Below are 27,447 nucleotides of genomic sequence, written 5' to 3'. Positions count from 1 at the left end.
TTCATGCCAGTGAGGTACATGCCAGCTTTTCTTCTTTGGGAGACCACCAATGCAATACATCCAGGACATGCAACCTGCTCGACCCGAAAAAAACAAAGCACTTCAGACAGAGCAAAAAATGACAGTCACATCATGCAGGACTCCAGAAACGGTCCACAGTCGCAATTTTATCAAGGAGGTTTGCGGCAAGCTGCATACATCCATTCATACTTGTCCTTCGGACCGAAACTGAGAAACAAATATACCAATGTCTGCCTGTCCGCCATAATCAATATTTAAATGTCATGAGTCTGTTTAGGATAGTAAATTCTGTCTTCTTGCAACACTAAACTTGCCGACCTTGTCATTCTTTTATTCTTGATTTTCCTCCGTGTTTATTGGTAAACTCCAAAAGTTGGAGTGCTTTCACCATGGCTCGCAAGATCGACATGTTTCGAAACATCCCAATGACGGATACGAGGCAACAGGTTCGATTACTAAGGATCATCAACGATCACGATGATCCAGGTCCTCGTGAGCTCGAGTGCGAGCTCTTCGTCTGCACTCGAGAGTACGCTCCAGAATACCATGTCATCTCGCATGATGGGGGTCATGATACCAGTCTTGCCACCACGACCGTCATCATCAACCACAGGCCCGTGAAGATCACAAAATGTTGCGAGATTGTCCTCAGGAAAACTCTAAAGCACAGCCTGTACGTGGGCCAGGAGGTCAATTACTGGATGGACGAGCTCTGCATAAATCGACAGGACGAGTCCGAGACGCGACATCAGGTGGCGAGGCTGGCTCACGTGTACCGCGACGCCGGGCGCGTGCTGCAGGTGCGCGCCCATTTAGACCCGAAGGTGCCCTCCTTGAGTCAGCTTCTCGACATTGAAAAGCTCCTTGACACGTTGGCACTGAGGTCCTGGATATGTGCCAGTGACCGCCTTGAGGATCTCGTCTCTGAGTTGCTCGAGTCGGTGCGGGATCGACCGCTTACATACCATGAAGGCCAAATGGCACAACTACCTCAAGCTATCGAGGCAATCAGAAAACGGAAAGAGGCGTACTATACTCGCGTCTGGGGACCGCAAGGCGCTTCCTCGCACCAAAGACTTTCGGAACATTGTGGCTTGAACCGTGTACCAGTGGCTAGGCCCGATATTCGCCCACGCTCAAGTCATCCCCCTCGCGCGCATGAGAGATCAAGTTTACGAGCCAGCGGCTTGCGTGGCCCAGCGTCGCATGCTTGCAATTCAAGTGGGCATGATACTCGAGCATGGAGCGAGTTGCCACCTGTCGTCTCTGCCTGCGATACGCAGTCTGCACATGTACGCAATGACTCGCCTCCCCGACCACAGCTCCGAGTACAGGAGCACTTGGACACCACTGTCGGCGGGCTTCACAGTGTCCGTCGACAGGATGACGGCCTTGGATCCCGATCCTCGTCATCCGAGTCTAGGGACGATGACATTTATTTCGACCATCCCAAGTCAAGGTGGAAAATTGCTTTGGAGCTCATGCAATTCCCCCAACCTGAGATCAACAATGCCGACTCATGGTATGCTAGGTGCGGGCTACAATTGGCAGCTCGTGTCGCCAGAACTCTCCAGATTACGGCTGACGCGGATGCGGCACGTAACGCATGCAAGGCAAGAAGCATCGATCCCACGCCTTCTAGAGAAGCCGCACCGCCGTCTCGATTGCTCAAAGATCGGCAATGGGCTGGTATTCGCATCACGGAAGGGGTTCACAGGCTGTGTCAAGCCACAGAGTCTGATCATGGATCCACCACGGATCCCAAGTGGCCACCACAGATCCCAGCCGTCGACATTCGAGACATGAACACCTTGTATCTAGATGAAGCCAAACATTTGCCCTTTGCACATCTTCCCTCAAAGGCAGAGTATGGCGACTGGGTCGTATGGTCTACCGGAGGGCGGGAGTTGGAAGCTTTGCAAGATGTCATCTTACTGCTGAGGCCACGGCCGAGCGAGGGGAGCAGCCCCAAGCGCTTCTACGACATCATAGGACAGGGCCGCAAAGTTCCCCGACACAATGGCTACTTTGGTGTATCCTTTCTCAGAGCTCATTTTCAACTCAATTTCCATCCCGAAGATGCCCTGGCTCTTGCCGTACAGCTTATTTCAGAGTATAACTCGACTCATCACATGCACATTACAAATCTGTTGAGACAGCTTACGACGAGAGTGTGCGGCTATGAAAGATCATCCTATGCTGAGAGGGAAAGTGATGATTTGCTTTGCTCTGTAGCATGAGTATTCATTTCTATGGCGAATTTGTACCGGGGTTGAAACTCGTTGTTTACCCAAATCTTTTGCCAAAATCATACCACCAACGCCCCGGTTTTACCCTTGTATCACAAATATTCATACAATCATAATTACATACAAGCAGGAAGGATTCTCTGCCGGCCTGCTCATTTCCAATCAAACTCGCTTCTCAACTCGACTACATCATCATCTAGCTCGCTCCGCCTATTCTTCCTTCTCACAACCATGACGGCAATCTCGGCCACTACTGCGAGCACGTAGAACGACCCCAGGATGATGAGATCGGTAAACTGGTGGACAGTGGCATACGTCGTATCCTGACGCGCGAGCGAGCCCTCGAGGCCCAGCCCCAGCACGCCCGTGATCTTGAGGGCCGTGATGGCGCCCCCCGCGACCCAGAGGGCCACGGCCGCCGCCCAGTAGCCGCGGACCCGGCGAAAGACGCCGTCGGTGGCCTGCATGGCCGCGGCGCCGGCGAAGCCGACGTAGGCAAAGGGCACGAGGCCCACGCCGAGGTCGATCCGGGACAGCCCAATCACCTCGACCGTCTGCATGAGCACCAGCACGGCCACGACAAAGTAGTAGGCCGCAAAGAGCAGGATGCGTCCCCAGCTCGATCGCCATGTCGATTTGGAGAGCAGAGATGACCACCACTTTCTTGACATGGGTGACGACCGGTTGTAATGTTTCGGCGTGAGGAAGAAGAGTATGGGCAGAGCAACCATGTAGAGCCATGTTGGAGTCGGTACGAGTATCGTGTCGAAAAAGCATTGAGTAGGAAGAGGGTCGGCAAGCTGAGAGATTGGGCCCTGTAGGACAAGGAGCTTGGTTAGTTTGGGCTCGTACGAGTCTGTATATGTTGAAGCCAACTTACAAAGCCCTCTGGGCGATTGCTGCAAAGACCTGACATGTTGGTCTTGATATTGTATAGAGAGAAAAAAATGAAAGCGTGTCTTGAAATTCAATCCTTGGCCTTTGTCGTCACTTGGTTTATCCTCAATTTCGGTCTTCCTAGACTCGTATCTCGTACAATGTATGGCGTAGTTGAAAGCACGATCTGAAATATAAAACAATCAGAATCAATTTTGACAGAGATCTATTTGACCCCAAGAGTATAAAACGTGGGAAACATCGTCTCCTTTTGACTATTTTCCAAGACACACACACAGACACACACACAAAGAGGATGGCCCATCCCAGCCCTTGCCGAGGAAACGTCTGATATTCTCACGCAAGCCACATGTTGTTTCCTCTGCCGCTTGCCCATACAAATCATTTACGAAATCCGGTATCGCGCACCCTCGAGAAAAGGTGGTACAACCTGAGACGTACATGGCTTTGAGAAGTATCGCTAGGCGCGTGCGACAAGGACAAGATATGGTGATCAAGTGGTTTGGGAGGGGCCTTGGAGTGTGGGGGTGGAATAGTGATTATACTGCTGTGTATTTTTTTCCCCCTCGGCAACCACGTTTCAGATTATCTTGCATTTTATACACTCCAAACATGCATTCAATCAAGTTATATCTCCTGTCCTTTAGGAAGATATTCAATACGCATCACTGAATACACAGTAGACGACAAGGAACGTGACAGGGGCCCCCACCCAAGGGAAAATGTTTCTTTGAAGTTTCTGTTTCGTACTGACTTTGCGCCCCTCTCCCCTCAGGTTCCCTCCCCAAGGGGTTGACTCCCCAAAATCCTGATCCCCCCGCAGGTCCGTTTCAGCTTTGCTATGGGCGGTCTTCATTCGCAACGTGCCGAGAAATTCTTCCCCCTTGCAAGATTCTGAAGCTCAGATCTTTTTGACCATACCGCAAATCCTGCCAACCTGATTCGCTTACCGTTTGGGAGGGTTTGTCCGTGTCCATGGTAAAAGGCGCACCACAAACGAAATGTGTTATAGTCGAGTCGCATGCTGACTGGGGTATGGGGCCAGTGCCTACATAGCAGCCTAGCGAATTACCTACATATCCACTATACACAATTGGGTTCATTATCTAAAATGTACACCACAGGGGCATGTAGGTAGGACTGCTGGTATACGTGATATTTACAGCCTTTTCATTATTGTTTGATTTCTATTGCTCGCTCAAGCCAGCGCGATTACCAATTTATTGTTTTAAAAAGCAAGGACAGAAGACTCTTTAGATATGACCAAATCCACGCTATATTATTATCGCTTCCGGTACATCTATTGTTAAACAAGGCTGAGAAGGGGAAAATTTACAACAGTAAAAACGTTTATCAACTGTTTCCCATCCCCTGCATTCTTCTTCTGCGTTGCAGTCGACGTGCTTGTCTTGCTTCACCTTCGCATCCTACCGCCATTTGCTCCGGCCAAGGCAATGCCTTCGCCGTCCCTGTAGCTGTCATGGAGGTATACATCTGGCGTAGTTGATCGTCTATTCGCTGTCGCCGTGCTGATCGGCTCCTAGGAATCCTCACCGGGTGCAATCTTCTCTCCTAGTCTGCAATACTGTCGTCCGATTGCGCCCCATCAATTCCCGACAGGGAGTCATCCTAGTCCTCATCCTCTGAGTCTGTCATGTCATCGGGCAAAAGAGATCTGTACCTTCTGTTGGCCAGGTCCTCAACTAATCCACCCTCACTCTCCGGGTCTACATAGCCTTCACCTCCCACCAGACTAAGAAGCACTGGGAGGAAGATGAGAGCGTGAGTGGCGGCGAAAACGACAAGTGCGAGCCAGACACGGAAGTAGTAGATCTCGAAGATCTTGGATCGTGTGAACGCCAAGACACATACTCCCAGTAGCTTGGTAACTGTAATGCCGCTGAAGACGGAGCCACCGACGTTGACAAGCGCAGTCCAGGCGCGGGCGTCACGACCGCGGAAACGGTTCTTAGCTCGTTCCATTACAGAGCCTGATGGAAACATAAAGGCGCGAGCGATATGCGCACAGAACTCGACGGCAATGCCGACACAGATGATCAGGTTCACCAGTGACACGGCGTTGAGAGACACGTCGAACACGGCCATGGCACCAATGATATCGACAACCGTCATGGCGACCGTGACAGTGACAGCCAAAGCCGTCAAGAGGGAACCAAGAAGCAGAGTCGCCACGGCAAAAATGACTGCAATTGCAGATCCGAGAAGCGTAGCACTTAGATTGACAATACCGGCATATTGGTCAAAGAAGACGTAGAATACGCTGTAAGGGAAGACTTCCACGCCTGTATTAGCCTGGAAGTCATTTGCAATGCGACGCGCAGCGGCATATGCATCAATGAAATCGTCCTGGCTGCGCAGAGGCTTGTGCATTGTGCGGAAGTTGCTGGCTCGGATAGTTTTTCGCTCGTCATCAATGGCGACTGCCTGGCTGTACGAGGCCTGACCTCCAAGCGGGCAGTCATCATCCGTGGGTGAAGCCAAGAATTTCTTCAGGTAGTAGACGAACTCATCACCTTCAGGCATGCCAGACATGGTGATGTTCCAGGGTGGATTCCGGTTTGCAAAGCATGTCTCACGTCCCTCGATACAGCAGGTGTCATAGTCTGGGTTGAGCCAGAGGAAGAAATCATCCACCCAGCTGGCAGTCGGAGATGAGATGTATGAGACGGCAGGCCGCTTACGTTCTTGTTCAAGTATGTTTGTGAGCGACAAACTATCACAAGAAGTAAAGCGGGAGCAAATCTCTCGTTGATGCGTTCGCTGGGTGGCGTTCAAGTCTTTGGTCACAAAGTAGACTGGCGGGCCGGTGTCCAGGTAAGCGTACAGATCATTGAAGTACGGGATGAGGTATGAGTCGTCTGGCAGAGCAACGCGCTGGTCCAAGCCAAGTTTGACGTTTGGAATCAATGCAATGCCTGCAGCTAGCAATCCCGTGAAAACGACCATGACCAAAACTTTGGTCTTTTTGCCGAGCAAGGCTGGCGCATAATGCTTGCGAATGAACTGCTGGAGCCAGCTCTCTTCGGGAACATCATAGGGCCGCGGTCCAGAAGAGTTGTTGCCGTTGAGTTGGACTCTGGCAGCCCTAACCTGAACACAGGGGAAGCAGTCTGCTCGGTGATCCTCTGTGCGTATCTGGTTCAGGGATAGGATCGAGATGAAGAGAGTCATCTGCAGTAGTGCATTAATGAATACTGCGCCAGCAGCATAGATAGCAAAGTTTCTGACAGCGGGCATGCCCACAAAAGCGCCAAGAGCAAAGGAAACTGTTTCGGTGATGGCAGAGAACAGAATGGACGGTCCCATCCGACCTAGTGCTTTCGCGATTCGTTCCTCGACCATGGCATCGGGGTGGCTGATGTTTACCCGCTCGAACTCGTGAACGATCAAGAAGATATTGTCGACACCAACCGCAAGAACAATGAATGGAATGACTTCGGCAATGATCAAGGTAGCCTTGATACCTGCCCACGAAAAGAGACCAATGGATGAAGTAATCGACATCAGGACAATCAGAATGCCAACCAAGCCAAGAGTGAACTTGCTCTGGACAAGACAGACAGCTGGATTCCTAATCAGCTCTCGAACCGTCATGCTGGTAGACCCAAGTGCCAATGAGGCATAGATGAACATGACGAGATAGCTAATGGCAATGATGGTGGCATCGGAGTTGGTTGATTTGTTCAACTCCTCTTCAAGACTGATTTCGGTCGAGAAAGACAACCGAAGTCCGAACTTGTTAGCAGCCTCGTCTTGTGCTTGCAACAGCCGTTCTTTCAAGGCCACTTCCCAGTCCTTAGCTCGGGCAATCTCAGAGCTGCCCTCTGGATAGTTGCTGACGACCCAGGTTGCAGTCATGGCAGGAGCATCAACAACATCGTCAAGGCCAGCGTAGCCGCCGAGGACCATATTTGGCTCGATCGGTTGGCCAAAATCAGGACGGCAGTTGACAGGCGACCTGGTACACTCCTGAAGATCCTGTCTCCAAGAGTCTTTATCATAATACAAGTTGTCCCAGTATGCGGCGACGGATTGGACCACACAAGCAGGACCTGTTGGTTTGAAACACACGTCTTGTAGCCTGGCTCCGAAGCTAGGGCTCTTAAGTTGCTTCACCTCTTTCTCGAGGCTCATCCACCACTCGATGACATCGCTACTCAAGACAGGGCCGCCAGTGTCGTTGACCAAGAAAGCCTTTTCGGCACGGTAGAACGGGCCAAAGTTTTCATCGAAAAATGCTTTCTCCTGGGCTGCGGCAGACGTGGGACTCACCCAGAGCTTTTCAGGCTGCCTCTCCACGTCAAACTTGACCCAGCCAACGCTTAACACGATGACGACTATCAAGCTCGTGAAGATGGTGATTGCAGGGAACCTGGCACAGACATGGCCGAGTTTACTGAAGGCAAGGTCACACCAAGTGTTGATCTTGTAATAGTTCTGGGGGCGGTCATACATTGCTCCGTTGCGGACCAAGTCACCTTCGTCATCGTCATCACTTTCGGTCGCCTGAAGGAGCTGGAGTCGCTCGCTCTGCTTTCGAGCGTGACGTCTCCAAGCAACATGGCCAGCGATGACAAGTACTAGGGAGAACAGTAGTACACTATACGTGAAAATGGAGGCAAATGTCAAGCATGGCAGTACGCCGACCTTGCAGGATCCGCCACGCTCCACACGTGGTAGCTCTGGACACACTGCTGGACAGTCTACGCACGAACATCTGTAAGCCGGGTCCTCGTCGTTACATTTCTTTGGCTTCATATCCCTGGGACTCATTTTTGGCTCGGAGTAGCTCGTAGGGAAATTGATCTGAAAGGGTGATCCGATGGCCTTTTCATCGCCGAGGAACTTGAGAAGCTGCGAGTAGTTTTTCGCACCACCGCCAATGAAGTCAATAGCCTTGGAATTCGAAGGCCCGAATTTGACATCCTTGCAGCTATCGTAGAAGCCTGTGCCGTAGTCCTTTGAGATCAACTGGTCCAGCTCTAGGACCTGTTGTTTCCCATTCTTCTCTTGCGTTCTGGTGACATTGATGAACAGTGACTGATCGGGCGAGCATGTAAAGGTGCAGAACAGATTGTAGAAGTTGTCCTTGCAGGCGGGGCATGAGCCGATGATTTGGTTCGGCGTGGACATGGAGGACTTGAGAGCGTCGAGCTGCTCGCGGTTGCAGCAGACCTTGCTGTCCTTCCACTTTGCGCCGCAGAGGGCCTCAAGATCATGGGCAAAGTCATCGTCAATATCTGACTGGTCGGTTGCCAATCCGTTGTCGAGGCATGGTAGCTCCTTTCCGAAGAAGCTCTTCTTTCCGCAGTGGCCGCGTATGGCACATCGCCCGGCTTCGTGATTCGGTGTTAGCGGTTCAGCGTAAGTGGCTGTCGCGGTGAGCAGTGCCGCTGCCGCCGCGATGACGGTCGTGAGTCGTGCCATCTCAGGCGCAGACCAAGCTTCGCCAAAGCTCCTGAAGAGGGTATTCCGGTGAGCCCGAATATGTTACAAGTAGAAGTATTATCGCCAAGGAATCATGGCTCGCTGGGATAAGAACAGTTGCCGATGGGCAGGAATGCAGAAAATGATGATGAGTAGATGTGAGTCCTGGGAAGGATGACTTTCCATCATTGATGGGTGGGAAAGCTAGGATGCGACGACGACGCATGAACAACAACAATGCATCTAAACATGTTATTGCAAGTATGGAGAGATCGCTGCATCCGAGACACAAATAGCCCAAGATTCCATTCTCCGTGCTTTTAAGGCTCAAATGAATAACTCAAACCGTATAATAGAGTTTCAATATGTCGGTCCATTTTTTAATGATTCATTTATCCTGGTATGACAGTATTTTATTCCACAATGATTGTATCTCGTAATGGGGGATAGAGGGATAATAACTGTTAGATCACTAGGTTGGACGTGAAGTGCATAATAGCTCTTCATGGATCCGAGTTGTCCTGCGTCATACAATGCGCTTGCCGTCGGACTGGAGCCTAGGTGCCTGCAAGCTAGGTACGAACGGACCTGGCATCGGTACGTACCTAAGGCGACATGGGGGGATAGTTGAGGGGCCGAGCATTGACTGGAGGCTGGGGAAGTAGCAGGGGTTGAACTGTTCCTAGCTGTCACACGACAGTCGGCATTCCCCCCATCGACACATCATTACCGCCCCACGTGGTGTGCCCAAGACTGCTAAGGGAGCACCAGCACCAAGCATCCCGTTTGATCTAAATAGGTATGCGGTGTGAACGCTGCTGCTTTCGATAAAGTCGGTGGTGTCTAAAATGCGTAGAGAATAGTGAAAATTATCATCTCTGCATAGTTGGAATTGAAGTTGGCCTGACCTCGGTGGTTTCGTCGTTTGTTGTTGTTGCATCGGTATTCACACAAGTATCATGGAGTGACTATAAAGTCGAATGTTTTTTTTTTTTAAGTCTACTGCAGCAAACAGTGATCGCAGTGCTAATGGTAATGGAAAGGTCACATAAACCCATGAATCTGTGGATATAGACCACGATGCTTTACCAAAACGTGGACAACTCAAACCACATCAGGCACATCGTTTTCAAAAGTTTATCAGAAAAGTTCTAAATAAGGGAGTGGTAATATCGTTGATGGCGGCAAAGCAGGTTGGTTGTTGGATCGCGTCAATTTGTTTACCATGTATCTTGGCCAGTCACCAGGAAAGCATAGGCTAGGGCCATTACAAACTCGGCATCTCTGGTCAGCGGCTTCATATAGCTTGACAGGACGACCCAATATCCAGTGGATGGGAACAAGATAGGTAAACAGAGGATTCCGTGCCCATACTATTGGTACTAGTCTACACAAGCCACAGATCATACAGTGAACAACCGACTTTATAGCAAAGTCCAACCGGAATCCTCATTATCTGCTTCAAGGTCTTCTCGGGGTTTCCCGTTGTTGGCCGATGAAAGCCGTCTTTCGTGGTTTGAAGCCTGCTCGACATATTAGTTCTCATATGCACTTTGTTGGTTATCTGCTGCTGGGACGGGTCGCGTACCTTGTCGTGTTGCAGCTGGCTTACCAGCACATGTAGTTCCCGTAGCTGGTTCTGCAACATTGTCATGTTTCTTTTTTCTTCATCGTCTTCCTCGTATTCCTCTCTCGTTTGGTGACTCTTGATATCAAGTTGAGACGGGTCAGTCTCGGCCGGATCATCCGCATTTAATCCTATCAAATCCACCCCTTCTCGATTGTTGTTGTTGTTGTCATGACCTTGTCGATCCAACTGCTTCTTGAATTCATCTCTCTGCTGCATGAGCCTCAACATGTACTGATTTGAGTCCCTTAAGAGCGCGTCTTGTTCTACTAGACGATCCTTGAGTCTGTTCATCTCACGCTTGCCACTGCTACCGCCAGAGGCCATCATGCCTGTGCCAGACACGCCTTGTGCCCTTGCCATATCGCGCCCGTTGGTGCAGTTCTGTACAGTCCTCCGGAGCTGGGCCTCGTATTCCTTTAAGACCTCGAAGCCATCATGTAGACCGTCCTGGAGATTTGGGTAGTACGTCTTGAGCATGCCGATGCCCGGCTTTAGCACGTAAGTGTCCAAAGTTGATATGGTGCCGTCAAGAAGGTGCTTGTTCTCGCGTGCTAGTTTGACCATTTTTCCAGATACCTCTACACAAAAGGCCGCATTGGCGTTGATGGTTCGAGTCAGGTTGTTAATGCGCTCGGCCAAGTCCTGTTGCGACTGATGGGTATGGCGCGGGACCTGTCGTCGATCAACAAAGTCGGCATCTGATTCCCATGAATCTATGCTGTCGGGGGAGTCTTGCCGGATGTGTTCTCGAGTATTTCGATTTAGGTCGTGTGTATGCTGCCACCTAGATTCTGAAGCTGGCGGTGCCACATATCGTGGCGCGGGCTGATATAATTTACCGGATGATGGCCTGGACGAAGGCGGAGTTGGTAGAGTTCTGCCACGACTGGGAGGCCGCGAGGAAAGGTCCAAATTGCTGATTTGACTACTGCTCATGAAGTTGTCCAGGTACAGATCGGCACCGTAGTCCTCGTCTCTGGGGGAGTCCATGTATGAATCCATATTGTATCGGTGGCCAGCGCCAGTGGCGGGGTTTCACCCCAGCACTTTGGCTATATCTTTGGAATGAAAGCACAGGTGCAGAGAGGAGAATGGACAGTGCTCGAAATGAGTGCGGGTGTTGGCTGTCCTTTTACTTATCAAATGTCTGCTCTTTCCCTATCTATGGTCACTCGGGTGGTGTTCGGGCGTCAGTCACGGTGATGGTATGACGGGGGTTATGTAGGTGGGTAAAGGTTATTAGCATGGTAGGTCCGAAGAGGGGCAATGTTTCCTTCGGTCTTGCTCAGGCGACCACGCAGGGATTTTGCGACGGTAATGAAGGGCCAGACGCTCAGGAACAACTTCTTTGATATCACAAGCCTTGTGTCAAGACAATAGTGGAAAGGGAGGGTGTGAGAGCAACCTGCAGAATGACCGAGCCTCGAACTTGCAGCAGCCATTTATCATGTTGAGAACAAACACAGCTGGCAGCCCTATCATGCGGACAGATGCAAGGTTGACAAGGCAGCCATCACCTGTCACCATTTCGCCTCCCAAGGGCACTGCTTGGCCCGGGGCACCTGGAGGCACCTACAATGAAGTCTTGTCGCGGGTTTTAAGGTCCGCAACAGTCCAGTGCCGGGCGACACTAACGACACTAATGCACCCATTGGAGCCTATAAACGTCTCTGAATCTGCATCCTAGGCAAGTTAAGGTCTGTCCCCAGCAACAACACCCGAAAAGTGTCAATGAATAAATCATGGCAACAGCTGCACATTAATGACCTTTATATTCCTTAATTATCCGGATACATGCCAGGGGGCATATCCTGGTTCAGGTGCTTCATGGCTGCATTTAAAATGACAAGACTATTCCATACATCCATGGCGATCTCCACGTAAGGATAAGATGCCGTGGGCAGTATTGCTACACTTGTTCAGTGACTGCTAGCAGCCCACTGGTACCCCGACTGAGGTACATACCTTCTATATGTTCCGCTTAGGACTAAAGGACAAGAATAATCTATGGAGATTGTTACGTAACTGATATATAACAAGGACATGGTTATCGAGCTCGGAGTATACTCCTCGTGAACTTGGTACAAAGATTGAATTCATTCCAAAATGGTTGGGGTAGTTATTTAGATGAAAAGGTAAACTTTTGATCGAATCCCGGTTGAATATGACATATAGACCTGGATCATGTTCAAATCGGGCACAGGAAGAAGAGACCAATCTTGTACATATACCACAATTTCAAATAGATATGTTCATGCCTTCTAAATCCTAGTACGTCTGGGTCTAGAAGCCGTACGGGAAAGTGATTTGTCATCGACAACGCTGGCGAGGTCTAAGTCGCTATAAATCAATCGTCGCGTCTTTCTTTACATTATCGCTGAATGGAAAATATCCTCAGAGCTGTCAACTCGTCCTTCAACGCCGTTCCATCCATTATCAGACAGTTGAGTCGTCTGATAGCCATCTTTTGAGCGCGGCACGCCTACAGTGCGCAGTCATGTATTATCTTCCTTGTTTCCACCCAGCCAATCGAGCACTGATTGGGCCAAGGCAGCTGAAGCTTGTTTCCGTCTCTGGAATAAACAACCCAGTAAGAGGATTATCAAACATCAGCTGGCTTTCCACGTCCCGATTCGTGACCGGGATGATCATCGATATTTTTTGTCTACTTGCTTCTCTGCTGTGCAAGCCTGACTCATCATGCCTTATCCTTGAGCTTTCCCGTGGCAGTTCCATCGTCTTCCTGGTAGAGGTTATGCTGGCTGATGTAATTTACAACCTCCGTCGGCACGAGATAGTCGATGTTCATGCGCCTCTTGGATAGAAGTCTGACTCTGGTTGATGAGACATCGTTGGCTACAGTCTGCGGGATGTAGTAGATGTTGTGCTCCCACTCCTTTAGACTACCAACGGCTTCCTGGAAATCAGTGCCGGCTCTCTCAATGACAAATGCGCCGTATTTGCCGAGGATGTGTGCGAGATCCTCTTGACTCCAGACGCCCGGAGTGCTCATGGTCTGGATGAGATCTGCACCAGCGAGGAGAGCGATTCGGACCGGGTGCTTGACGCCATTTGTGTCCTCGACACCACCAAGGTGGCCATTCAATTCTTGCTCGAAGTGGTCTAATACTTTTGCGGTGGGCCTAGGGAAGGGAAAGTCAGTCGGCATTTATCCCAAATATAGACAAGCAGCAAAAGACTCGGGCTCGTCAAAGTAACTCACATGTATTCGGCGTGGATGGCCTCCCAGGGATCCACCATTAGGCAGTCAGCCGTCCTCGTCCTCCGTTGCACGGCAAGCTCGGCCATGCGTATTCTGTGGTGGGCCGGTGCGAGGCCAACCTTTTTGTAGGCATCGCTGACGGGCGAGAGGTAGGCGCCAACGACCTGGAAGTTTGTATTCGCCTTGACATAGTCGTAGGCGAGCGAGAACATGCGTAGGTGGAGGAAAGTCGTCGGTGAGAAACTGCCACATGCGACAAGCACTAGCGGGGTCCTGTCAGGCTCGACATCATGCATTTGCAGCCGGTGGACGGGGAACCGGTACTCGTCGAGCAGCATGCCGGCTGATGATTGTGATTGCGAGTCCGACATGGCTTGTTTCTAGAAAGTATACTCGAAGACACTAAACAATGGTGCGCTCTATGTAATGTATCGGCGCAGTGGCTTCAAAGTGGTTCTTTCTTTTGTGTTTATTGAGAACGGAAACCGGCGTTAGCAGGCTGCCAGGTTCGAGCGAGTGAATTACGTTTTAGTGAGCAGCACGTAATGACGAGGCAGGCGGCGTAATGGTTTTTTTTGGCGGGGGCTTCGGAACCCAGACCAGAAGCCAGGTGATTCAGATAAGATAAGGTGCGGGACGGTTGCAGAATATCAAATCATGAAAGGAAGGCAATTACGGACTGGCCTGGCAACTTTGTCGCAATGGCATTCGTTGTCCGAATTTCTCTTGGTGAGTAATGGGTAGTTTGTGTCAAATGGACAACGAATTTTCAGGGCGAGATGGAGAGAGAGTTGAAAGGGTTTTAGCACTCTCCGGTCCAGGTGATGAGGTGGGTACAAGTAGCGCCGTGAGGAATGAGAAAAAGTGACTTTGGCAGCGAGAAAGTGGAAAGCAAAGCCCGTGCTGGGGCTGCCACGAGAGTTTAGTAGTTAAAAGAGGGTCCTAAGGCACAACCAGGCTAGGCCCGACAGAGACTGCGACACAAGCCAACCAGCGTCAAAGACCACCCCCAATTCGCCTACAATACCCTGCGATCAGTTGCTGGCCGTTTGCTGCATGGTAGATCGCGTCAGTCTGGGCAACAAGGAATTAGATCGCCGCATTCCGTTCTGTCATATTGTTTTTTTCCCCATCCTCTATACGCCCGTGATGGGTAGTAAAAGAGGCATCGTATTGAGTGTATGCGAATTTCAATCATCTGACCAAATGCTGCCTAAAAGCCTATGAGTACATTAAGAATGCACCGAAAGCCACCAAGTATCCATGCAGTTGCGTGCAGTGAATTTCCAGTGGGGGCGAGGTGAGGCAGCCTAGACCCCTCCAAGCGTTTCGTATACCCCGACCAATACACCTCTGCAATGTTGGGCAGGCAGAGACGATCAAGTCTTCGAAACATTGATTCTGGCCGTTTCAACGTTAATCATTAATACATGTCAAAAGCTAAATTTGAGTTGAAGTGACATTATGGTCATGTAATATAGAATATTATAGCAACAAAAACCGGGATATGATCTGCCGCTTTGATGAAAAGTACCTTGGTAGGTTCGAAAAGGTGATACAATAAGTACAGTTGTAACTCAACTCTAACGAACGACCTTTGTCCACTATTTCCGGACCAGGCTGGCAGAAGGACCCCTCTTGTGACTCAAAATCCTAGTTCGTACAAAGCAAAAGCCTATAAAGCATAAAATATTATTGGGATTTCAATTGATATTCATTGGCCCGCTGGAGGAGAATGAATTCCACGTGCTGCGTATACTTCACCGAACACCTAGAAGCACGCAATACAGAATCAACTCACCGCAGAAATCATTCGCGTCTCTTCCATGGCGGTTATTAGGAGAATACCGGACTTGGACCGGAGCAGTTGGCCGAGGTTGGTGGGCGCCATACCAGCAAGACGGCGGCGTTTTCGCCGAGAGGGGGTCCCGTCGATGCCCCCCAGTTAAGGCACGACCTGGACCTCCCCACACTCTTTTTTTTTTCCCCTTCTAAGGATGAAAGGGAAAGGCCCTCTGCAAAAGCCCACGAGACGCGACTGTCTTATTACTGCAATTGATGGATCTGGGCATTATCTCCCCTGACGACCTAGTATCGTGCGCCCCAGGTACAGGTAAAGTCAAGATGGTTTCTGGGTAGGAAAGAGCTCGGAAACCATGGCCGACTCCCATTCGGGACCTCTTCACTGGAGGAGCATCGGGGATTCGGCAATCGCTGCGGAATGCTCGGAGAATGACACAAGCACGCTGATCAGAGGCACAAGTTTTTGTGCTCTGCGCAAAATTCTTTTCTTGAATCAAGTCAAAGTGCCAAATAAATCTGATATCATTCAAAGGCGCAATCGCCAATAAAAAATCTGATTACTTTCATATTCTCCAAAGAGATAAGGGTGGGCATGTGTAATGCATTCATTCCTTTTGTGCGAAGTTCGCGCGAACTTATGGAGTATCGTATCATTTGACTGTCGCATATGGAAGGACTTTACTTGAGTTGCTGACTATGCGCCCACACACACACACGCACATACACACACACACACACACACACACACCGTTGCTTATCTGCCCATTTGTCCGAGTTCGAGCTTGTGCTCAGACTAGTCACTACATCAATCAATCGATCGTGGTCCTAACTGCTCAGCCCTGGCAGATTTGCCTAGGGCGAAGGGATGTCATAGTAACTAATCGCGTTGATTGTAGTGATATCATTGCTCGTAAAATTAACAATGATCATCGATTATAGGTCCAGCACCAGTGGACATTCATAATCACTAGCATCATGTACTAAAGGGAAAGCAATATGCCAACACGGATATATGTGACGTGGTGTTTATCAATCATGAACAGTCTGGGATAACATGAACAAGGTGAAAATGATATTATTCTGTACAACTCTGGTTATTGTGTACCAATCCATGATGGGAGCGAATTAATTGTTGTTTGTATCTCTATCTATTTGGGAGGGGGTTTTCCCCTTGAAAACATTAACCGATCATATCCCTTTGGCATTTGTGAAGACCCTCCATAATTGTATGTGATAGGAAACGACATAGCCGCACAGAATTTGACTTCATGATTTGCAGCACTCAGTATTGGTAACTAGGGTTTGGTACATAAACACGAATCTTTCCTTTGTAGCTGCTACATTAGGACATGAATTGATTTAAATGTGATAAGAAATCAACCTATCAGTGCAAGACACCCGTATCAATAGTTGAAACTCTCATACACCATCTTCTCCCCTTTGAGCCACGACGACAGATTCGTCATGAGCGCCGTCCCCGTGCAGCAGTAATAAGTCCGCCTCCCCTTCTCGCCCACTCCAAGCAGATCCTCGGCACTGAGCCGGCGTTGTACAACTACAGCCCCGGCGCCCTTCAAGGTATCGGCCCAACCGCGAGTCTCCTCCGTCGTCGCCGTCCCGGTTACAAAGAGTGTCGTGGCAGGCCCGAGTCCCTCAATCTCTTCAAACACACGGATCGCAAGTGGTAGGTCCTCGGCCCGGAGACTCCAAATGACCCGTAGGTCGCCAACACCAGATTGGAGAACCGCTTTGGCCTGGGCCATGAGCGGTGTGATGCCGACGCCGCCGGCGACAAATATGCTTTGAGTTGCCGCGGCATCGTCATTGGCCCCGGCGTTTTGGATGACCTCGATCGGCAGTCTGAAACCCTCGCCGCCACCAAACCCAAGGACTGGCAATTCCAGCGGCACGCGCAAGTTCCATCTCCATAGTAGACCGGTGGCCGGTCCGTGTTTACGGGCCGTGATCTGCATTTCCGGGTCCTTGTCATTCCCGCTGTGGGGAGCGCTTACTGTAAAGGTTCGCACAAAGTCATCATTGAGACTCTGGGGATCTCCGTCATTCATATGGGACCACCCGCGGTCGAGCTCCGGCCCAAAGTCAAGAGTGACGTGCTGTCCTGGCAGCCACCATTGTTGTTTTCCTTCTTCCTTTATACCACTAGTACCATTTGATGGAGCCGCCGAGTTCATATGTAGCTTAAACACAAAGCGGGCAATCGTGGGCGTGATTAGGTCCCTGCTCTTCAGCGTCGCCGTTGCCATGGCATCGGATCCTGCGTCGCCGGCGCCGACCGGGTCCTGCTCCGTCAGCAGTCGGCGCACCGGTGGGTTGTATGGCGAGTAATCAATCACGTCCCCGCGAAACGGCAGACCATCCTGGACGAACCGGGCCTCGTCAATCTCGATCTTGACGGCGAGTTTGGTGCGGGGAAGGTAGGCCGCCGCCTTGTCGCCAAAAAGTGTCGTTGTCCGTCCCGTCAAGTAGAGCACGTTGCCGGTCTGGAAATCAGGCACGACAATCCCGGCCACTGGGTCCTTCTGGAGGTTTCCCAATGTTTGGTAGAGCCGATTTCCTGAATACTCTGGATAAACGAGCGTTACTTCATTCGCACTGTTACGGAACAGCCGCATGAAGCCCGGGGGGCCGCCGCGATGGTTCACATCCATGTTTTCATCGCCGTGTTTCGACGAGATGAAGAACAGATCCGCCTGGGCCAATAGATCAACAGCCTCTAGAGGCAAGGGGAGACCGGATCCCTCACTGAGAAGCACAGGGCGCGGCGAATGTGGCGTGATGTGTTTCTTGTTTAGATATTTCGGGCAGTTACCCAAGGACTCCTCGACCTGAAGCGCCATCTGGAATGCGCCCAATCCAGCATCTGTCCTGCTGGTCACGGCGCCGGCGACGAAGCGACCGGAGAGTTTCACGCGGTCGCGGGTCTCGAGATCAATCGTCAGTGCTGCCATTGGCTTGCCTCCTTCTGGCTTGATGACTCTCTCATCCACGATCTTTCTATCCAAGGATTCATCGTCTGTAGCTGCGAATAGTTCTTGGAACACAGGATCAAATCGAGCGTCAGCCTCCGTATTGGTCCCAATGAACCCCTGTGCAATTGGCCGACAAAATCCAGCTTCACCTCCCCAGATGGTTGTCCACGGCCTCCCTTGTTGGTCAAGCGTCCCGAAAGCAACGAGAGGAGAGTCTATGATACGTTTGTAGTAATGCGGTCCCAATCCCGGATAGGTAGGATTATCACGTTGTGGTATGCGAAGAAAATTATGGATTTCATGCTCTCCGGCATGCCAGTGTATTTCCACCCCAGGTCGAGACATTGCGGTTCGTGAGAGATGCCCAATTAGAGAGGTATCTATTGGATCGATCAAATACGACACGATAAACCCTGGGTCGGTTCGGCAAATAAATGTGCAAGTATTAATGGTTTCCAGTGGTGGACGTTTTCAGGACGGTGAGATTGGAAGACCATGTTTATATATTTGTGCCATTGAACTTGCAACGCTCTCAGAATGGAAGAAGGGCGTGGCCTCCTGATTTCACAAGTAGAAGGACAGCACTTGGTACGTTTGGTCATTGAACTAAGCAGCGCACGCAATTGTGGCCATGAGTAACGGTACTGCCAGAAGTAGAAAAGCTTACCCCCCAGACAAGATTACACTATCAATACAGGGCGTTCATGCATCTGTAAAGCGACGACATCATGACAAATAAAGTGCAGAGCGAAGGGCGTGTAGAATAAAAGTGTGGGGACGGGGAATCGGTGTCTGAGAGCGGCGTTTGAAAGGGCCGCAGTGTTAAATAGGCCCAAAGGTTGCATGTAAGCCATCATTTGTAATTGAGCTCAGTAAATTGAGCTTTCTCTCGTGTCAATTTGATTTCGAAATGTCGCGAGAGCACCGAAATACTTCATGTCGAGTTTTGTATAGCAAAATATATCAATGTATTTTCAGTATCAAAAAGTATCATGTGCGTCTCCTGGCTTTGCTTTATAACGTGCCAGTGCGTCGGTTCTTCAAATTATTGCAATTTCCTCCTCAATCGAATGGGTATATATGCGCTCAATCTCCTGATACTACCTCCTCCATCCCTCTATGAAATCACTCCGAGTGGCCAACAAATGAAAATGAGATAGCTCGATGTCATTGCACTCTAGGCAATTCTTCCTGAGCTGTAACGAAAGTTTCTAGCGGGGGTCGCTCGCTGTGAGTCAAAACACCGCCAACCATGATCGGTGGCACTGCCTCGAGCCCGTTTGTTTTCTCGACCACTGGCGTCAAGGCCTTCGGTGTCCCTTCTGGACTCAGGGATCGCGGAGTTCCGGCAGTAACAGGTTCCTCCTCGACCATATCCTCTGATGCGGGAGCCTTGGGACTGGACGGTCTAGGTGTCTGGACACCTGCTGCCTCGCCCAAACTTGCTTGCTCAGCGGGTTCACTGGAATCTGCAGATATGATGGCAGCGGCCCCGCTCAATGGTTGTTCTGTCGGAGTCGGGCTAGCAACTCGAGAAGGCCCACCGTCCACATAAGATGTAAGTGTAATCATGCTTGCTGTCTCGGCTTCCTTATTCAAAGTGAAGGGTACTGCAATGCCTTCAACCATTGGCCTCTTTCCCGTAGCCCCAGTATCTGGGCGCTGATAATCAGGGGTGAGAAGACCGTCGCCTGGAGCATCCTGGGTGTTTTGATCATGGCCAGCCGTCCGCATCGCCATCAGGCTAGCAAGTGGCGTGGTGTCCTCGGTGACAACACCATCCTGCTCCGAGGTTTGATGCTGATCTTTGACCATACGCCGTCTTGAGGGACTACGACTGGCAGAGGTTTCTGGTCGCGTCTGTTCAGTCTTCTTCTCCTGCTTCGCAATGTCTGCTTGAGAACGAGCACCAGTACCCTCGGCCTCGGTCGCCGTCTTCATTGCTGGGGCCTTGTCGGCCTTCTGCTCTCGGTTCATGGTCATCTCGTCATGCTTCGATCCCCACAATGACCAAAGGGCAAGACCCATACTCTTACGCTTCTTGTGATCAACCGTCTCATGGCCTGGCCTTCTTCGTCCGGCAAGAGCACTTGGCGGTGGAGTTTCTCCGTCGAAATATTCATATCCGGCCAACATCTCCTTGAGCCGTTGCTTGTGGATCTTGGCGCGAGCGCTGCTAAAACGCGTATCCCACTGGGTACGGGTGATGAGCCATTTCCTAACAGGGCCTTCCTTGATGACACCAATATCACTAGGTGACATGTTGCACGCAACAAGTTCTTCTTCTGAAAGCAGTGGCGTGACGGTTCCATGCCTGCTGATTTGCTGCCTGATCATGTGATCCTTGAAGGGGGGCAGCTCATCACCTGCCCGGCCGATTGCTGGTGTGCGAAGTGTGCTTTGATGGACTGGTTGCTGTGATGGTTTCCTGGAAGGACCTCTGGATGGTCCGTCACTGTTAGATCCGGAGCTCGAAATCACAGAGATTTCATCATCATCCAGGATATCAATCTCGGTGTGCTGCGCCCGTGCCAATGCCCATGCGCCAAATTGAGCAATAGCTCTGTACATGAATTTGGCAGGACGAGTGAAACTCAGGGTTGGTGCGACATGGCACAAGTCATCCCATACCTGTAGTTGAACATCGGTGGGTTTAAACTTGGCAAGTTGTTCCTTTGCGCGATCGTCCATCAATGATTCTGGCAGTGTGTATTTCGTGGGGTTTGCACATTTGTGCGCCAGGTAAATCTGCTCATCTCTGAGGATTTCTCCGCCGCCAACCATAATGAGCAGAGGAGGCAATCCACCGAGAGTCGGCTGCATAATAGGGCTGACCATCGGGTGTGACAGCAGCTCATTTGTGGTATACATCTAATATCAGATTAGTGACACGTATATTTTCAGCATAGATTGTAATTTGCATACCTGAATTTGATCCTTCAGCTGCACAACCTGCCCATCGAGTTCGATGGACAGCGTTTCGGACTGATTATACACTTCTGCTTCAGCAGACCGCCCAGCAGCCTCAGTATTCTCTGAGTTTGCGGTACCATTCCGGGATGAAGGAGCCTGGGATCGGCGTTTCATGTCCACAGTCGCGGGCTTCATCAGCTTGGTGTGACCAGGTTTGGTATTCTTTGCAATTTGTTCCCGAAGCAGAGCATGTTCCTCGGCGTTTAGTGGCGGCCATGCCTTTGATGGTTTGTGATGAAATCCATTCTGCGGTATGTAATCGAGCGGCGCCTCGCCAGCCACACTGGGAAACGAGTGTGTCAAGTCAACCCATGGGCTGATTAGGATGGCACCCGCGGGCAACGGCAGTCCTCTGTCCCTAAGGGTCACCAACATGCTCATAACCATTCCTCCTCCGGCAGAGTCCCCTGCCAGTATAATTGTTGTTGGGTGTTGAATCGTCAGTAGGTATAGATAAGCCGCAAGGCAGTCTTGCAGGCCACAAGGGAAGGGAAATTGAGGAGCTAATCGGTACTTGGGAGCAAAGACTCTGGCCTTTAGCTTGCGCGCGTGTCTCTGCATCTGGTAACGGTGCTCGTCGACTGAACCAAAGAAATATGCGCCGCCGTGAACATATAGCATAACTCTCTTGCCGGGATCGCCATTCTTTTGCCTATCGTGGTAGTCGGATTTCATCTCGATCCATTCGGCTTCAAGGGGAGCCTTGGGCAAGCGCCATTGCCACCATTTTGTGCCGCCGACCAATTTGATGCCTTCGGGACCCAGCTGAGCTTCGATGGCGTTGGCCGCCTCTTCGATCTTATCCAGAGGTATCGTGGCATCGTCGACCTTGACCCATTGAGGATGAGGAACCCATTGTCCTGTAAAGGCTTGAAGATCTTCGACTGTGTGGTGCGATGCAAAGTTGAGGAATGACCGGATCAAGTGTAAGCCCTCATCATAGGACAGATGGGCCGTCGGACGTTCTCTAAGAGGCTTGCGATTGAAATACTATACAAATACAAAAATAACCCATGTCAGTCCGAGAGTCATATGAATGGCGCGATTCCATGGGCGAAGCAGGGATGTCGCCTTGATCTTGTCAAAGACGCGCCTGGCACTCAAGCGAAAACTGGGGACCGCGGATCACGGCACAGAATGTCAATTAGGTAACATACATGAGATAGAAATGTAGACATGACGGTCGGGGTGACCGCCATGCCGACAGTTGCGGTATTCATGGCTGCTGAATGGATTCCCTTGTATGATCTCTGTGTGGGGTATATGTTTCGCTATTGATGTCGCACCCAGGACGAGTCTGAGTCCTTTTCGACTCCCGTCAATGAAAAGATTTGCTAAAGCCGAGACAAGAAAGAATTGAGTGCGATTTCAGCACCAAAGGATTGGAGAGAGAGAAAAAAAAATCAGAAAACAATAACTCAAGCACACGCGATCCAAAGAAAAGGGACTGCGAAACACGACATAACCTCGGGTTGCTCCTGCCAAGGGGATATTGCGCTTTGTCCAGCTTCTGTAATTAGAACTTTGAATTCATTAACGGCAGTTTCACAGATCACCACGTTGGCAATGATGTCATGCTCATTTACTCCAGCTAGACCCCGAACTTTTTAGTGGGCTCACTGTGCTCAAATTGGCCAAGTCGGGTATCGCTGCTGCAATACCTGCGCCTTAGCTGAGAGTCTAGATCTGCTTTTGTCAATATTGAAAGATCTCTCACTCCATCCTTGTCCTTCTGAACTGCTGTCTCTCTTTCGTTCCCTGACCCAAAGAACAAGATGTCTTTATACAAGAATGGGTTTGGAACATGAGAAATTAACAATACATATCTCCTCACATTGGTTCTTATTTGAATTCCTAGGTTGAAATGACCATTTGGAGTATTCGCAGTACGACCGAAATTTGTTCAGGACGGATGTGGAATTGTCATTTCACAGCCTGCTACGCAAAGGGCCTAGCGCAATCTGTTATTAGGGTGGACCAGATCGTTGCCATTCTCTCTTTGAGCGGTAACAGGCGGCAGTAAATTAAATGCTGTGAACATGCACAACTTTTGTACGTCTATTCGTAGTACACTAGTTGCCCCTCCACCACCCCACGACTAAACTCCGACAAAGCCCAAGGCGCAAGATAGAAGAGAGGAGGGAAAAAAAAAAAAAAAAAGTTGCAAGGGTTTTGTCGAGGTCAATCAATAACCAACAATATCAAAATGGCATCGCAAACAGAGCCCTCACCTGGTACGTCAAAAGTTTGCTTGTTTAAACCTGCTATGCTTATACATTTGCATGTCTACATGAACTAACAGATCAAAAATTTTGCAGAGCTCAAGCAGGAAAACTTTGAGCAGTCCGTCGCTCTGACCTTGCATCTCTGGCCGGCTCTTACTCTCGCCGTACAGAACAACTGGTCAGACAATTCTGGCGAGGATGTCCGAGATTGGTTTGCCGGTGCTTTGGTCGAGCTCTTCCCTTCGTTTGTCGATATTGCCAATTTCTCAGCCAAGCTGGCACAAAACAAGGGCCTGAAGCGCCCCGAGAGTCTCGAGGAGCCGTACCTGGAGGATGTCGAGACGAGACTATTGCAGATCATGGCCGACGAGTTCAACGTCGATGTCGACGACGATTCGAGTTTCGAGATTGCGGAACAGATTGTCCAACTCAGAACGCAGTGCACCAAGGGACAATTTGACGAGGTCGACAAGTTGAGAGAAAAGTGGTCAAGTGGCAAGGGAAAGAAGGTTGTCATGAAACAAGCACCTGACCAGGACCAAGATACAGATTGGGAGGATGAGGACGATGATGAGGACGACGACGACGGAGATGTTGACATGGACGATGCACCAGCACTGGTCGCCGCACCCAAGGAGAAACCACAGCCCGAAGTCGATGAAGACGGCTTTACGACAGTCACTCGCAAGAAGAGGTGAATTATACAAGTCTCAAGAATAATCCTAAACAACAAGGATCGGAATATCGAAATCCATGTCCCTGCCAGATACATATATCAACCCTGGCCAAGACTTCGTGCGACAGCTGTCTACAAGACTCCTTTCAACATCCTATGTGCCTTGGCCTAAACGCCCGTCAAAACTCCAGCTCTCAAAATCAGTACCATAGCAGTTCAGTATTGACTTCTACTCCCAGTCCTCTTCGTCGCTATCATCAACCTTGCGAGCCTCTTTCGGGCTGCTAGGTGCCTGACTGGGAACTCCGGACGCAGCACCAACGACATCATAACTAGTATCACTGTCTGCCTGCGACTTCTCATCGTGGGACTTTCGGGGCTCGGTAGGCTTAAGTGTGGCTTGATCGGCAGGTTTCGAAGGATGGATAGTGGTCGAGGACTCGACTGATGCAGGTCGCTGAGGCTTTGTAGAGGGTGCGGCCTCATCCTCTGAGTCCTCATCCCAGCCAACCTCCTCTTCTGCTTCGGCAGCTGTGACCATAATTAGATTGTGTGCAAAATAGAAGACCAGGAGGACGGTATTTCCAACCACTTACCCTTGAGCAACTCCCTACGTCTCTCTTCAGCTGCCTCGACACTGTGTCTCAGGAAATAGTACCTCTTCCAGAAATCGGCGTAGGGCACTGTGCTTGGGACTAGCTTTTCCATGGTAGCTCTGAGCTCCGGATACTTTGCAAGATCTGCACTGATATCCTCAGTCTTGCCGTCCAAATCGAAGTCTTTAGTCCAGGCGGTGAACTCGGCACTTGCCGGATCCTTTGTGAAGCTGTCGGCAGTTGTGTGGATGACGTGAAGTTGAGCATCATATCTGCTTGTGTGAATGACCCTCTTTCCGCTGGCATCCTTGCTCTCGAACAGTACAGTGCTTCCTGCCTGGGCCTCACTCCCGGCTGTGGGTGGCGCAATTTTGACAGCGTCTTTGAGAAAGTCGCGGATGTTAGCCCCAAATTTCAACAAAGCTTCATCAGCTGCGTCTTCGGCCTTTTGAATGTCCTTGAGTCGCTTGGCTGCTTCAGCCTTGAGTCTTGAAATGACCGTCTCCGATTCCTTGATTGCCTCATCGGAGGTCATATCCTTTGATACAGTAGGTGTAGAGGCGGCATCCTTGTCCTTCTCTGTGCTGGACCCAGCCGCCTGAGGGGTGTTGGCGAGCGAAAGAGATCGAGTACGGTTGATCAGGGACGTGCCTGCACGGGCGGCATCGGCACCCAAGGAAGTGAGCTCCTGGGAAGCCTCTCGGTATACGGATTCACCCTGCCAGACAAAGGTTAGAAGTCGGTTGACTTGCGCATGCGCCACAAAGCATTCCCCCTGTTGTTCTTTACCTGCTTGACAACGTTCCCAAAGAATCCACCCAGCTTGGTGCCCCAAGCACTTGTTGAAATGGCCTTGTAAGCCTCCTGGACCTCCTCATTCAGCGTTGGCTGCTGCTTCTGCTCGCCCTTGTCGGCGTTGGATCCCTGCTCATTGTCCTTGGGCAGGGCATCGGCGGCAATTTGATCATAGGCAAGATCCATGGTCGTCGCTTGTGCTCACGGGGAGCGCGCGCAGGTTCAGTTGATCTTGCTATCGTCGCGCGTGGTGCGACGGAGTCAAAAGGGGCAAAAGCGCGGCGTCGATTCAAATGCACCTACACTAACAGGAGGTGAAGTTGATTATGATGTGCTGCGAGGTACGTCAGAGGACGGCTCATATGGTTGGTTGGCTGGGTGCTCCTCCCTATCGTTGTCACGCAACCTCTGCTGTCTCTGGTCCGGAAGCTTGTCCCAGGTTGCCAGGCGGGTCGAAACCATGCCAAATGCGGGGCAACTTTGAACTGCGCAAGTCAGGGGTCTTCTCGGTGCTAGAGGGGCAGTCCCCCGTCTTGCTATTGACCTGTTGCTACATTATTTACTACATTGATAAATAGCACTTCCACAGGCATGGACTGGGTTCCATGTCATAATTGAAGCTGCTTTTCTTGTCGACATCATCAACATCTTCATGTCGAAAAGTGGGAATAGTAAACTTTGCTGTCATTAATTTCACAGTACATGAAGTATTCTGAAGAATAATATACTAACAAATTCAGCCTAATTCCTGGCAGCAACAACTTAGTCCTCGGCTGTTTATTAATCGAAGCACACTGTAGATTTTGAGATGACCACCAAGACAATCTCGAGCTGCAGGACTGATATGACGAGACCGAATCACCTTCATGCGCCAACATAGGTACTGCGAGAAACCACGTCAAATCCAGGAAGTGTAACATGGAACGCATCTGACAATTGCCATCCGGAGCCAGAGGACCTATAGTAAAAATTATATCGTGTATCTTTCCGATTAATAATGGGCACATATATACATGAGTCCTAAATAGACACCATTTATTCTGCACTGAATCACTAGAACGAGCTAATTGACTGAATAAGTGAAATCAAATGGCTGATAAGATGGATATTGAGATGTAGTATTATATACCTATTCCTGGTAAAGATCCCGGAATACTCAAACACATGCTCGGCCACTACCGAGTCCGAGGTAACCGCAAGTCCCGATCCGAGCCCGCAAATCAAACGGGTTTTGCAATCCTGATAGCGAACATGCTCAGAGTATTATTTTCAAAGTATTGGATGGTAATGTCGTTGATTCAATCTCCTCTTCAGCCCCCGTGGCCCCCACGGCTTCGTTTGCCTTCCAGCCTGCGGCGAAAAAAAAGTAAGCACTAACTAATTGATGGCGACAGACCTAAGTTGCCTAACAAGATGGCTCCGACGATCTGATATGCAGACAAGACTGTTGCTACTTCAACAGCTGTACTGTACAGATCAGATGGAGAGAAAGCACCCTTACGAGCCTGCTCAAGCGCGTGTCATCGATACCTGATGCCTAGGTAACCAACGTCCGCATCGAGTGCTGAACACGATATCAGATACGTATGCTCCTCCAGAGTCGCTTGACAATTGCAGCGCCAACAGCCGCTTTCGAAACATTGTGTCGATGAGAATCTGCTACCTACCTTTGGAGCAAATGAGCTGCTTTGGGGGAAGTGGTTTAAGGTTTGCCACATTGTTGCAAGGCTTTGGTTCTAGATTTGTCGTTACAATATTGGCTTCAGAGTCTTTTGCACAATGCATGGTGCTGGGAGTCTGAGACCAATAAAACATTAGAATGCTCAGGTGGGTTGCATCAGTACAGTATACTACGGTGTCGGGGTTTACATTGCTCTTAGCCCCGAAACTGAGTTCTAGATGATCGTCATGCCACCGCCGG

The 27,447-nt window shown here is 50.2% G+C and overlaps 9 protein-coding genes across 9 annotated transcripts; 2 read left to right on the top strand and 7 right to left on the bottom strand.

Annotated features, from left to right (window-relative positions):
• Positions 1 to 410: 410 nt before the first annotated feature.
• PFICI_10272 (uncharacterized protein) lies at positions 411 to 2,261 on the top strand (the record flags this gene model as incomplete). The annotated part of the gene is made up of 1 exon (XM_007838853.1): positions 411 to 2,261. The coding sequence occupies one exon, from the start codon at positions 411 to 413 to the stop codon at positions 2,259 to 2,261; it is 1,851 nt and encodes a 616-aa protein (XP_007837044.1).
• Positions 2,262 to 2,422: 161 nt separating this feature from the next.
• PFICI_10271 (uncharacterized protein) lies at positions 2,423 to 3,186 on the bottom strand (the record flags this gene model as incomplete). Its single annotated transcript, XM_007838852.1, has 2 exons — positions 2,423 to 3,085; positions 3,151 to 3,186. The coding sequence occupies 2 exons, from the start codon at positions 3,184 to 3,186 to the stop codon at positions 2,423 to 2,425; spliced, it is 699 nt and encodes a 232-aa protein (XP_007837043.1).
• Positions 3,187 to 4,796: 1,610 nt separating this feature from the next.
• On the bottom strand, positions 4,797 to 8,615 carry PFICI_10270 (uncharacterized protein; the record flags this gene model as incomplete). Its single annotated transcript, XM_007838851.1, has 1 exon — positions 4,797 to 8,615. One exon carries the CDS (start codon positions 8,613 to 8,615, stop codon positions 4,797 to 4,799), a length of 3,819 nt encoding a protein of 1,272 aa, XP_007837042.1.
• Positions 8,616 to 10,039: 1,424 nt separating this feature from the next.
• Positions 10,040 to 11,247, bottom strand: PFICI_10269 (uncharacterized protein; the record flags this gene model as incomplete). The annotated part of the gene is made up of 2 exons (XM_007838850.1): positions 10,040 to 10,138; positions 10,204 to 11,247. 2 exons carry the CDS (start codon positions 11,245 to 11,247, stop codon positions 10,040 to 10,042), a joined length of 1,143 nt encoding a protein of 380 aa, XP_007837041.1.
• A 1,696-nt stretch (positions 11,248 to 12,943) lies between these two features.
• PFICI_10268 (uncharacterized protein) lies at positions 12,944 to 13,839 on the bottom strand (the record flags this gene model as incomplete). The annotated part of the gene is made up of 2 exons (XM_007838849.1): positions 12,944 to 13,388; positions 13,469 to 13,839. 2 exons carry the CDS (start codon positions 13,837 to 13,839, stop codon positions 12,944 to 12,946), a joined length of 816 nt encoding a protein of 271 aa, XP_007837040.1.
• A 2,835-nt stretch (positions 13,840 to 16,674) lies between these two features.
• Positions 16,675 to 18,606, bottom strand: PFICI_10267 (uncharacterized protein; the record flags this gene model as incomplete). Its single annotated transcript, XM_007838848.1, has 1 exon — positions 16,675 to 18,606. The coding sequence occupies one exon, from the start codon at positions 18,604 to 18,606 to the stop codon at positions 16,675 to 16,677; it is 1,932 nt and encodes a 643-aa protein (XP_007837039.1).
• Positions 18,607 to 19,428: 822 nt separating this feature from the next.
• PFICI_10266 (uncharacterized protein) lies at positions 19,429 to 22,454 on the bottom strand (the record flags this gene model as incomplete). The annotated part of the gene is made up of 3 exons (XM_007838847.1): positions 19,429 to 21,132; positions 21,187 to 22,224; positions 22,392 to 22,454. 3 exons carry the CDS (start codon positions 22,452 to 22,454, stop codon positions 19,429 to 19,431), a joined length of 2,805 nt encoding a protein of 934 aa, XP_007837038.1.
• Positions 22,455 to 23,440: 986 nt separating this feature from the next.
• On the top strand, positions 23,441 to 24,157 carry PFICI_10265 (uncharacterized protein; the record flags this gene model as incomplete). Its single annotated transcript, XM_007838846.1, has 2 exons — positions 23,441 to 23,468; positions 23,553 to 24,157. 2 exons carry the CDS (start codon positions 23,441 to 23,443, stop codon positions 24,155 to 24,157), a joined length of 633 nt encoding a protein of 210 aa, XP_007837037.1.
• Positions 24,158 to 24,364: 207 nt separating this feature from the next.
• PFICI_10264 (uncharacterized protein) lies at positions 24,365 to 25,712 on the bottom strand (the record flags this gene model as incomplete). Its single annotated transcript, XM_007838845.1, has 3 exons — positions 24,365 to 24,666; positions 24,732 to 25,449; positions 25,521 to 25,712. The coding sequence occupies 3 exons, from the start codon at positions 25,710 to 25,712 to the stop codon at positions 24,365 to 24,367; spliced, it is 1,212 nt and encodes a 403-aa protein (XP_007837036.1).
• Between the last annotated feature and the right edge of the window lie 1,735 nt (positions 25,713 to 27,447).

This window comes from Pestalotiopsis fici (genome assembly GCF_000516985.1).
Source record: "Pestalotiopsis fici W106-1 unplaced genomic scaffold PFICI_Scf_7, whole genome shotgun sequence".
NCBI classification, from domain to species: domain Eukaryota; kingdom Fungi; phylum Ascomycota; class Sordariomycetes; order Amphisphaeriales; family Sporocadaceae; genus Pestalotiopsis; species Pestalotiopsis fici.
This window is presented reverse-complemented; position numbering and strand designations above follow the sequence as displayed.